General features: G+C 50.1%; 1 protein-coding gene across 1 annotated transcript; it reads right to left on the bottom strand.

The window, feature by feature from the left end:
- Positions 1 to 942: 942 nt before the first annotated feature.
- Positions 943 to 7554, bottom strand: LOC119105392 (heparan sulfate 2-O-sulfotransferase pipe-like). The gene is made up of 4 exons (XM_037228859.1): positions 7541 to 7554; positions 7071 to 7250; positions 4350 to 4525; positions 943 to 2343 (listed from the first exon to the last, which is right to left on the bottom strand). The coding sequence occupies exons 1-4, from the start codon at positions 7552 to 7554 to the stop codon at positions 2195 to 2197; spliced, it is 519 nt and encodes a 172-aa protein (XP_037084754.1). The 3' UTR covers positions 943 to 2194.
- Between the last annotated feature and the right edge of the window lie 5022 nt (positions 7555 to 12576).

The raw sequence follows: 12576 nt of genomic DNA, 5'->3' as shown, positions 1-12576 counted from the left end.
GAACTGTACAAAACTGACTTTGACACGCCAAGGTGGTCTCAGGTCATGTCGGCTCATATGGCTGTAGCGAACGGCAGGGCTGAGGTCGGAGACATGACGGCAAGTACACGGAACATTACTACCGGTGAGTAGCTAGAGTCAAGTGAGGTCCCTGAGTCTCTGTGAATCAAGTGACTGACGGTCGAGGCCCGGGATCAAGTAAGGTCGGTGACCTCGGTCTCTCGTATCACTCTTTTGACCGAAAGGTGCAGGACGGTCAGCATTGCGTTGAATGGGATCCAAAGGACTGTTTTTGCTTAATTTCAATCGAAATGCATCACTTTCGACCGAACAATTCATTAAGTAGCTGATTGACCCTCGCCTTCAAATATTATCCTTTTTGAACCACTCTAAGAAGTCGCAGGCTGACCTGACGCCGTCCGTCGATTGTACCATGTCATGTGTAAAGTAAGGAGAAAGTTCATGGTGTTTTTGTATAGCGCTGTATTGGGTGGTTTGGGCGCAACGGCTAGAGAAATCCCGTGCAGTACTGAATGAACCACCTTTAGACGTTTTCTGATGTGGCCTGGAAGGTAGGTCTCCATGAATACCAATGGAGATCATGCACCACACATAGCATGTCGGTCTTCACTGGATTTGTCTATGTGTTAAAGACTTCATTGTCCTTTCTTTCGTGATGTTGTTTTAAAACGGCTCAACGCGTACTTGGCTTCCCTCCCCCTCTCCCCTCCTCCCGTCCGGTAGAAAGCGCCAGAAATAATGCGGTTAAAGGGAACATGTCATCTTGTTTGTGCCTTTCATTCATAGTTGCATCAGCCGCGTCTGATTTGGTTGGTATTACCAGTTTTCTGAAAACCCTTCTGAAAAGCTCAGAAATTTGATTTGAAGTAGCCGCTCTTGCGGGGAAAATGTCATTGGACTGTTTGCATACCACCCTGAATGTAACGACCTTCATTCCCTTTGCTTTTACAATCATGCCTTGTTTGTCATGATTGCAATGCACTAATCAGTTGAGTCGCTTGTGCGATAAGTGTCATAAGACCTTGAAATTATTTATTGTGGAGGACGGTGTACAAATATGATGCAATATCCACGCGAATGCAATGAATGTTTATGCTGCTGTTCTGATTTACTCCATATGGCGTTTAGCATAGTGACTCTTTTTGAATGAAATTTTGACTGGCAAACATGCTGTGTTGACAAAGCAGGTGTCTACCAGCGCCACATCACTTGGTGAATTGACGCACATATTCAAACTTCCACCAACAATGCACTTATCGCTGGATGCCAAACACCATCTGTTCTGCCAATCAGAAACGTTGATTCCTTCTGACATCATTCGCACCCATTAATGGCGAAGTACATCTTGACCACCAGACTTCAGTTGCATCAAGGGCCTGATCACTGGCGCTCGCAGGTAGACCTCGAAATGTTATCCATACACATCAGCCAACAAACGGCAAAAGTCATGCCACAAATGTCGTTGTAGGATCACAGTAACGAAACGTTTGGCATATGAATCACACCGACTGTCCTCACACACCCACACGCACACGCAAATCGCAGTCAGCTCTAACATGATAAACAATAGAGGGCGTCGTCCGTCATAGCCAACCAAAACCAGCACGTCCATATTGACATGAAAGACTAGACTGCCGCTGTGAGCCGCGACGCACATGTCGCGCTGCTGGACCGTCCGACGCTCCCGACAATGGTTCTGCCCCGTGGCAGGATCCTCCAGACCGCCGTGGTCGGTAGCTCTGCCCCGTGGCAGGTCCCCCCAGACCGCCGTGGTCGCCGGCCGACGCCGTGTGAGCCCAGACAGCTGCCCCGCAGCTGGCAGACGGCGGCAGCCGCACGCTCAGACCGGCCGTCAGACCGGCCGTGCTCACCGGGGCCGGCGGCGTAGCTCGGCACTGACCGGCGCCGGTGTCGATCCGTGCTCCAGGCTGACACCGGGCGTTCTCACGCACACACCCACACGCCCCGGACCAGCAGCCGCTCGGATCTGCTGGGCCGGATCTGAAGCCTCTCGGCTGGATCTGCGTCCGTTCGTCGCCCGGTGACGGTGGCGGAGCGGCCGTCTCCAGCCAGCCCGCCCGCGGACGTGATCAGCAGCCGGGCGCCCGGCAGTGCACCGCCGCGGCTCCGGTGGGGGCACCTGGTGCGCTCAGGAGGCAGACGTGCCGCAGCGCTAGGACCCCAGCACGAATGCGTTGTACTGCTGCTCGACTCGGCGCAGCACGAACTCGTAGAACTCGTACTCGGTGGTCAGGTTAGCCCTCAGCTGGCTCCGCGCCTTGCTGGAGAGCTCGCCACGCGGCCGTATCAGCATGGAATCCCCTGGCGACGCAACAAGTATCAGCTGACACCGGCGGCGCTAGTATATCTGAAATCTGATCAAGCGTACCCTCACGCAAATAACAGGCACGACATTTGATGTAACGACGCGGCGGAACAGTAAGATATTCTGGGTAGATTACATCACGTTAATACACACGGAAAATTACTCTGCATCGCTCTAACAACGTACAGGTGTCCTGCTGGCCCACGACAGGCATTGACTCTGCTGGAATGCGCACGACACGGGAAGGCATCCGGTGGGCCCATTTAGATTCTCTGGATGGGTACGATCTCCGGTCTCGGTGACCATGGGCTGCTGCTTGCTGCTAAGTGAAAGAGGGTTTGTGATTCCGTGGGTGTATGCATGACCATCACACAACGCACATCCAATTTTACGAAGGGTTACGGCGCGGAGCTTTTTTCGTCCCTAAGTTCTGCGTTCATTTCCGAACGACGCAACTTTTATGCGATTTTTGTCTTGAAATGCATTGCATATATTTAAAACCATTAAACACGCATGCATTGAGATGACGTATGTAAGAATATATATATAAGGCAAATGTGTCAATGAAATTGCGATTTGTTGGTCATCATAAGAGCATGCTTGCACGGGCAGCTATGATGCCAGCTCACTTACCGCCGACATTTTTTAACGCGCTGTCGGGTGGAGGTCAAATTGACCCCTCAAATATTTTTTCCGGAATGTTTTCCGAACGGCGCGGCGTAGCCGCGCCAAATTCTACATCGCTGTAGACAATTGAATAGCAGATCGTTTGGTATTATAAATTTGGATGTACCTTGTAAGGTCGCTGACCTACGGCAGGTCAAAGTCAGGTCATGGATTCTGCGAAGGCAATTTCTAGGGGATTGCTCAATCTGATGCTATAACGGACTGTTAGATGAAGTCCCACCTTTCTGAGATACTTTCTCAGGTAATACAGCAATTGAATGAACAAATTCCATTGACCTATGGTCAGTTGTAAAGGTCAGACCTAGGTCAAACCCCATTTGTTTTTTGCTCAAAGGCTTACTGTACGGGATAGTTTCTGGTGCTTATTTCAAATTTAGTGATAATAGCAACCACATTATACATCTTCCATAGACTTCTCAATGGTCAGAGTAGGTCACTGACCGAAAATGACCCAGTTCAAAATTGTGTTTTCAGGAACATACTACCTAGCGCAATCTGTGTCGCTGATTCGAGTGCAAAACTTAAAGCAGTCCTGTATGATTGTCGAAGGTCACCATGACTTCGACAGGTCAAACAAAGCCACTGACCTCAAATGAGCATGTTATCTTTTGCTTAGGACAGGTATCGAAGTTCTGGGGGCACTTTGGAGACTAATCCGGAAACTGACTTTGTTTGACCTTATTTGACCCAGAGGTCATGAACTAGGAGCTTCAAAATTTGACCTAAGTGAGTTCAAGTCCAGGCCAACACACCCTGTAAATTTGGTGTCTTTAGCTCTCTTAGTCTGAGATCTCAGGGGATCAAATTGATCATTGATCAATCATGAATGACCAATGACAATGGCTATTAAGGGTCCTCGAGCATGCCTTGCTCCACATGATACTGATGTGAATAATAGTAGAGCAGTCAGCACTCAGCGCCCTCATCGGATACAACTGCATACCGTTGTCAGGCCTGGCATTATCATAGCATTTGGGTTGATTCAAGGCATGGATTGAAAGAGATGTGTATATACGGAGTCCCGTTTCGTGTATAAACTGATCTTGAATTTGATGAATGTGGTTTGGCTATTGAATGTCCATAAAATTGCATGAAAACAATTATTTTCTCTTCGTATTGTTTAGCATATCCTAACAGTTTGTGAACACTTTGTCATGAAAAATATTTCCATCATGAAAACGGATAGCGCATATTGTTTGTCCGTCCCATATTGTTCGTCCGTCCCACAAGATTCGACTGTCACGCTGTACAGAGAGCAGTTCATGTTGGACTAGCGGCCCCACGGGTTAAGTTCAATAGCAGACGACAAACGCACCGATCTGGCCGACGAGGTCGATGAAGAAGCGGTCCCAGGCGCCGGAGAAGAACCTGGGCAGCAGCGTTTCGGCCACGGCCAGCGTGGTGTTCATGTCTTCCAGCACCCCCACTGTAACGAAGCGGCGCTCCACTGTGCGCTTGGCTCGCTCCAGCGCCCAGCGCGAGTTGTGCCGCCTACCGGGAGAGAAAGTGGTCAGTGGTGATCAGTCACTGCCAGCGGCCCCAACTGTCAGGTCAGTAGACAGCGTCGTCGACTGTCAGGTCAGCAGACATCGGTGTCGACTGTCTGGTCAACGGACAGCGGTGTCGACTGTCTTGTCAGCAGACAGCGGTGTTGACTGTCTGGTCAACGGACAGCGGTGTCGACCGTCAGGTCAGCAGACAGCGATAGCATTAAATGTCCCGCAATCATACATGGCGCCGCACCACACCACAGTTAAGCCGTTTGTGACCTCGGTTTCGCACCAATGCTGACTATAGGCATATACCCTCACATTGAAGACCCTAATTAAAGAAGGCTTGCATTATTGCGTGTGGTTCGGGGTTACCGTTGCAATGGTATGTCACTGAATCATTGCACCAGGCATTTGGATCGTGTGCCATGCCTCAAACCGTTCCTCTCGTCAGAGCAGTGGGTTGGTGCAGCATCTCTCAGAGCTTTCTGAGGCGTCTTGCGAGGCGTCCAGAGCACCATACCGTATTTTTGGACAGCTGAAGGAAGTCGACCACGTAAGTTTTTTTTCTACTACGCCGTTACCCAAGAACAGGTAACCAGGAGTGCCCCTCCCTCAATCCCAGCGACGCAGTAAACCGTACGTTAACACCAGAAAACATAAAATCAAGTCGCGGCACTCCCAGCTAGGAAGATGAAACAAACTTAAAAAAAAAACAGGCGAGGAGGTGGAGCAGACCCGAGGGAATTGTGTTATGTGAGGAGGGAGGGAAAAAATCATAGATGAAAAGGCTTAAAGTAGTCATTAGCCAAAATCAGCTAACGACAGCCCGCTACAACCGCCCAATAATCTACAACCACTCAATTCCCGGTGTTAGTAAGGGTTATACAGTCACAAGTCGGAGGGGGCAATTACCTGGTCATTTTTGTGCTGGGTTTTGGGCTGGAATTTCAGGGAGTCCACCCAGCTAAGCAGAGCTTGTTGCTGTGAGAACTCCCGGAGCCAGCGCCATTAATTTGGGTATATGTGCATGACTTTATATCGGAAATTGATTATGAAACATGAAGGAGGTCAAATATGAAGCGCGTTGGATATGTACGGCACAAGGATGGCAATGTCTTCAAATATGTTTGTTACGTTAATATGTGTTCACGAAATCCTTGCGAATGATGTTCTTAACGATGGTTTTCAATACAGGGATATCAGCTATTCTTGGAAAATACGGAACCATTACGTCGTTCCACAGCTTAGGGCCAAGGCAGGATGCTGTAAATAGTCTATAATTACGATAAGAGAAAGGTTGTTCTAAATGTTTTGCTCGCCTCATATCCATGTCATTGGATTCGTAGGGATTGTAAATTAAATCGAATGATGCAGGGAGCTGTGAAGCTAAAAATTTGTGCATCACAATTAACATTTGAGATTTAGCAATATCCGATAGTTTCAAAATTTTGTATCGTTTAAAGATTGGCTCTGAGCTTTGCGGAGGATACACATTTTCTATAAGACGCACAGCCCTTTTTTGCAAAATTACCAATCGATCTAGTTGAGAAGCATAATTTATGCCCCAAACCAAGCAGCAGTAATTTAGGTAAGGAAGAATCAAAGTGTTATAGAGTAGATGTGACGTTGTTTTATCAATAAAGTACCTAACCCTACTTATTATTCCAATATTTCTACTTACTATGCTTGCAACAAAATTAGTGTGGCTTGTAAACTTAAGAGATTTGTCAATGATTACACCAAGGTATTTAATTTCTTTTTTCTCTTCAATAGGTGAATTATTAATTTGCACATTTAGTCGGAAATGCGAAGAAAGGGTTGTGTAATGCTGTGTGAATGTTTTTGATACGTTCAGGGAGAGAAAATTAGCAGCAAACCAAGAAGTCATTAGAAGCAAAAGCGTACTGACATTGTTTTAAAGTTCGACAATACTTTTATTTTTGAAAACAATCGCAGTATCATCAGCATAAGACAGACAAGTCATGTTACTGTTTAATTTAGGTAGGTCATTTATGTACATTAAAAAAAGGATTGGGCCGCGAATGGATCCTTGGGGTACCCCCATTGTTGCGTTTTTGAAAAAGTGATCAAATAGATGTGTGTAAGATCGGTCGTATCCAATGCACGTAGCGAAGTCCATTTGCGGCACTTCATACTGAGTAACTCAATAGGTTTTGTTTTTTATAACTTCTTATTGCTGTAGCTTTACGGAAGAATCTAGACGATATATTAACATCACGGATGGTATAATTGTTCGCACTACCGTCCTCGTCTGGCGTGCTGGTAGGTGTGTGTCAGTAGTTGTGTGTCAGTAGGTTGATGGTGCGCGCGGGCGTGCGGGCATGCATAGCCGTTCATTCCATGTACACTTGCAGGCGTTCAGCCTGCTAGAAGGTGATGTGCATGTCCGTGGGCAAGTTCAATGTCCGCTTGTGTGCGCGTCTCTAGGCGTGCGCGCTGATGGGTGGATACGTTTGGACATGCATGGACGCACCTAATGCCCACATGAACAGTTGGATTGCCAATGATTCGGCTGGACTCACGTGCACTCGCTGTCGTGTCCGCAGAAGAAGGGCACGGCCAGCTCCGGGTACTGGTGGCCGTTCAGGAAGGTGCACTCGGGCCGGCCGTCCCGCAGGCACTGCTCCAGAGTTGGCGTCTGGCCGGCCGGCTCGGCGCCCGGAGGCGGCCTGAAGCCCTCCACCAGCCGACTGTGGGTGAATCTGCCCGGGCAGAGGTCATCTATCACCACACAACAACAGACACGCACAGGTCAGCGCGATGTCAAGCTCCGAACAGCGCGGGCAGAGCGGCACTTACAGCCGACCATGGCGCCCGCGGCACTCATAGCCGACCATGGCGCCCGCGGCACTCATAGCCGACCATGGCGCCCGCGGCACTCATAGCCGACCATGGTGCCCGTGGCACTCTTAGCCGAACCATGGTCCCCGCGGCACTCACAGCCGACCATGGCGCCCGCGGCACTCTTAGCCGACCATGGCGCCCGCGGCACTCATAGCCGACCATGGCGCCTTATGTTCGCCGCCGCGCGAACAATCGAACGCAAGTGATGGACTGCGCCTTTGTCACAGCACGGCATGTCTAGCAGCGCCGTAGCATTGCTAGAGGATCGTTTGCGCATCCTTGATTCGGATTATTCTGCCGCCGTGACCAGAGTTCGGATGGCACGGGCTGGGTTACGGCTCGTGTCATCCTAATGTGTGCGTATGGTCAGTGTTACATGTATAACGCTCGTCGCCGCAGGCACTTGACGACAAGCACGGTCCGCAACGATACCGTAGGAAGTCCCGTTAACGAACCTTGATCAATCCAAGTGCGCACCCTACCACCAGCCAACTATGTATTGTTGGCACATTGATCACATAATAAACATTTCCTCCGAAATCTTAAATCCTTAATCTTTTCGTACAAACGTGCTGCTGCTTGTGGGCACAAAAATTCTTCTCACAACGTGGACGTAACGCGATTCTTGAGACGCTCTGATCTGCCAGCCCGCGACTGGGGGCGGTACTAGCCGGCCTCACGTGTAGCTGGGACACACCATGATAGATATGTAATGACCTTAACACGGTGTTTGCATGGCAAAACGGGCCGCGCGATACACTCCTTCACCTCTCAGCCTCCACCAGCTGGTGACCACTTTTGCAACCGCAGGGCGCCCGATATGCAAGTGTGCTGCTGCTTGCAGGCACAAAAATACCTTCTGGTAACGTCGTGTACTCCGCTGGTGCCTAAGTTCTCCCGCCGCATTTCAGAACTATTCTAATTGTCATACCGAATGGTATAACAGACAATTTCTGAGTACTGTGGAGTTCATCCAAACAATGACACTTCTCGAGTTCCATGTCGTACAAAAATGCTAAAATTCAGTGAATATAACTACAGGGTCAAACTTACTGACATTTTTCCGTCCCACCAATTTGCTTTTGCTATGTAGTCACAACTATACATAACAACAGTATATTTAAGACCCTCGCGGCCGCGTCGGCTGAAACTTGCAGTTCGCCAAGGCGCTTTATACCAGGTGCGGTCATCCGGCAATTTGACAGGCAGGTGGTCACGTACCGTTATATTTTGCCCCTGATGTTGGCTTGGGAGTGGTTGCCATGTTGGTTGGGGTGCCAAATAACATCGTAGTATTTCTTGGAAATTTGCTCCTAGAGCAGAGACGAACGTTTGTGTGACATCTCCAAGATTGTCAGATGTGTTTTGTAAAAATACCAATTTTCGAGCCGTTGCCCTCTTTGTTGGTAAGTAGCACTTTTCATCCATATTAGCCTCTCTTTAACATGAAATGGCGCACCAGCCTCTTAAGCCTTTTGTATTGCTACCTGTTTTTCTATTAGTTCTTGAGTGATATTTCTTTTCCGGCACCTAAACCTTCTCTTTTCATTGCTTTGTCAGATCAGTCTGAGAAAATCCAAAATTTTTGGCCACTCATGGTGTGGGGGTACTAGCTTTCTTCTTTTTGCCTGGATGGGGTCTTTGCGTAAATGAGGACGGGTCTTTACGTATTCTCCTCATATTCTTCACTTTTCTGCCCGAGTCACACTATCATTGGCTTCCCATCAAGCTGTCAGGCTGCCAACCCACACCCATCAATAAGCTCTTTAGAATGTCCCAGCCGTTCCCATGATGCCCATTCTTGGCGATGAAAGGTCTCGCAGCATACGCACTGCCGACGTCAGAGCTATTTTCAAACGTTGGATTTGCTCCCGGAAAACATTTTTCTCCTTGGCAGCCATGTTTAAGATCGCAAAGGTGAAATGAACAGTCAGATGCCTGCCACGAAATAAAGTTTACTAACCGTTATGTGATTACAGTGATTCGCATTCGCGTAAGTTGTGAAGCTATAATGTTTTCAGATTTATGTCAAACTCTAGCGCTCACTCGTTATTCAAACAATCACACTGCGTGTGAATGTCTTGGTGCTAGCAAGACGACTTAGTCTCATCTCATTTTCAAAATGTACAAGGTTTTCTATCGCCTTTATTTTGTTTACTTACGAATGACATCTGATTGTTTTGCTTGTAAATTTTCTGCGCTCACGCGCATTAACAGCAGACGCAGACGATGGCATGACATAACCGCGGCACCCTGCGCTCTGTCTACAGAAGCACTGATCCTGTGTTTCACCACAGCCATTGCTCAGCGTTTACCTCGATGGCTTTCGACTGCGCTGTCAGAAATCAGCTCTTTGTTTTGCGGGAGCATTGTTGTCAGCAACCTTCTCACGTAATCATGAGAAAACGAGCCGCTCTGGTGTGTCTCCAGGGTCGGAGGGGCGAGCCGACCTTGCCGGGAGTGCGGTGTCTGATGGCGATCAAGCTCTGACCTCGTCCGCGGATCAGTTCCCCCGTCGCCGGTGGCACTCACGCTCGCTGTCACTTCAGTCCTTGTTCATTGTTTCTCTTTCATTCAGTGGACAGCGCGTTGTGAAACATGAACGTGACCGGCTGGGAAATGATGGCCCGTTCGTCGCTCAGGTGGGCATCGGTCGGAGCTGAGCACCGATCAGCGAGGCAGAGTGGGGGTGGCCGGCACCTGGTCAGGTGGCTGGAGCTGAGCACAGGTCAGCGTGGCCGGCACCTGGTCAGGTGACGAGCTGAGCACCGGTCAGCGAGACAGGGTGGGGGTGGCCGGCATCTGGTCAGGTGACAGGAGCTGAACACCGGTCAGTGAGGCAGAGTGGGGTGGCCGGCACTTGGTCAGGTGACAGGAACTGAACACCGAGCACCTGGTCAGGTAGCCGGAGCTGAGCATCGATCAGTGAGGCAGAGTGCGGGTGGCAGGCACCTGGTCGGGTGGCCGGAGCTGAGCACCGGTCAGCGAGGCAGAGTGGGGGTGGCCGGCACCTGGTCAGGTGGCCGGAGCTGAGCACCGGTCAGCGAGGCAGAGTGGGGGTGGCCGGCACCTGGTCAGGTGGCCGGGGCTGGGCACCGGTCAGCGAGACAGGGTGGGGGTGGCCGACACCTGGTCAGGTGGCCGGAGCTGAGCATAGATCAGCGAGGCAGAGTGGGGGTGGCCGGCACCTGGTCAGGTAACAGGAGCTGAACACCGAGCACCTGGTCAGGTAGCCGGAGCTGAGCATCGATCAGTGAGGCAGAGTGGGGGTGGCCGGCACCTGGTCAGGTGGCCGGAGCTGAGCACCGGTCAGCGCGGCAAAGTGGGGGTGGCCGGCACCTGGTCAGGTGGCCGGAGCTGAGCACCGGTCAGTGCGGCAGAGTGGGGGTGGCCGGCACCTGGTCAGGTGGCCGGAGCTGAACATAGATCAGCGAGGCAGAGTGGGGTGGTCGGCGCCTAGTCAGGCGTCAGGAGCTCTCTCGCCCTGGCAGATCTCGCGGCGAACTTCGTGACTTCACTCAGCACCCTTCCAGGTGAAGTTGTCTCATCCCACAGCAGCGGGTTGTCGTTTGGAGATGTTGCGGGCCACAGCTTCACATCGGCCAGAGCACTGATCGTATGCCCGACTTAGCAGGTCGGGCAGGTATAGCTTCACAGACAATAAACGCGAATGCGAATCACTGTGATCACATAACGGTTAGTAAATTTTATTTCGTGGCAGGCATCTGACTGTTCATTTCACCTTTGCGATCTCAAGCATGGCTGTCAAGGAGAAAAATGTTTTCCGAGAGCAAATCCAAAGTTTGAAAATAGCTCTGACGTCGGCAGTGCCTACGCTGTGAGATATTCCATCGCCAAGAATGGGCATCATGGGAACGGCTGGGACATTCTAAAGAGCTTATTGATGGGTACGGGTTGGCAGCCTGACAGCTTGATGGAAAGCCAATGATAGTGTGACTCGGGCAGAAAAGTGAAGAATATGAGGAGAATACGTAAAGACCCGTCCTCATTTACGCAAAGACCCCATCCAGGCAAAAAGAAGAAAGCTAGTACCCCCACACCATGAGTGGCCAAAAATTTTTGATTTTCTCAGACTGATCTGATAAAGCAATGAAAAGAGAAGGTTTAGGTGCCGGAAAATAAATATCACTCAAGAACTAATAGAAAAACAGGTAGCAACACAAAAGGCTTAAGAGGCTGGTGCGCTATTTCATGTTAAAGAGAGGCTTATATGGATGAAAAGGGCTGCTTACCAACAAAGAAGGCAACAGCCCGAAAATTGGTGTTTTTACAAAACACATCTGACAATCTTGGAGATATTCCACAAAAGTTCGTCTCTGTTCCAAGAGCAAATTTCCAAGAAATATTACGATGTTATTTGCAACCAGCCCTCGCGGTTCGTCACAAACCTTTTACCGCGCAGAATGCGTGGCAAAAAGATTAGTAACACGAATAAATGAATTGTTCAGACTACCGTTCTTGTCCGCTGTTTGTTTCGGTCAGTTAACTCTCCGGCCGTCGTCAGGTGTTCTGGAGTCCTGGGAAGGACTGCATGGCGTTTGGCTTTCGGCCATGTACGCATCACGTCCCGAATCCTCTCCTTGAAATTGCTTGGATTCGAACCAGGGTCTCCAGGTGGCGGGCTAGTATTCTACCAACCGAGATAACCGGGAAGGTCCTTCCCTTGTTGCTTTGGAAATAGGTGCTTCCTCCTGCTTTGGAACTGGGCTCCAGCGTCCAGACAGAAACGAAGCCGACTGTTCGGCGCTGGGGATCGCAGGGCCCCATATTGCCACAGGGCCCCCGGTCGGTGCAAGAGGCCCTCTTGCTGATATTTGAGGCTCCGGCCCTGCGGTCAGCTTTTCAGGTCCTTCACACCCTCTAATCAGGACCTACGGGGGGAGGGGCAGACATGCCAACCAACATAGCACCCACTCCCAAGCCAACATCAGAGGCAAAATATGACGTCACGTGACCACCTGTCTGTCAAATTGCCGGATGACCGCACCTGGTATAAAGAGCCTTGGCGAACTGCAAGTTTGAGCCGACGCGGCCGCGAGGGTCTTGATACATACTGTTGTTATGTATAGGAATGTGCATCTTCGTGCCCCCACGCTGAAATTTTACCGTCAAAATTGTTGCTCCATCTTCTTTTTACAACACCTTTATCGCTCAGGCATGGTT

Source organism: Pollicipes pollicipes, unplaced genomic scaffold (genome assembly GCF_011947565.3).
Source record: "Pollicipes pollicipes isolate AB1234 unplaced genomic scaffold, Ppol_2.1 Scaffold_6138;HRSCAF=7277_pilon_pilon_pilon, whole genome shotgun sequence".
Classification (NCBI taxonomy): Eukaryota; Metazoa; Arthropoda; class Thecostraca; order Pollicipedomorpha; family Pollicipedidae; genus Pollicipes; species Pollicipes pollicipes.
The sequence above is the reverse complement of the archived record's forward strand: the minus strand, read 5'-3'. Positions and strand labels throughout refer to the sequence as shown.

Excerpts from the sequence above, each read along its gene's own strand:
- LOC119105392 (XM_037228859.1), bottom strand. Across the intron at positions 4,526-7,070 it reads GGACACGACAGCGAGTGCAC|GCGGCACAACTCGCGCTGGG; the intron begins GTGAGTCCAGCC and ends CTCTCCCGGTAG. Across the intron at positions 2,344-4,349 it reads CGACCTCGTCGGCCAGATCG|GGGATTCCATGCTGATACGG; the intron begins GTGCGTTTGTCG and ends TTGCGTCGCCAG.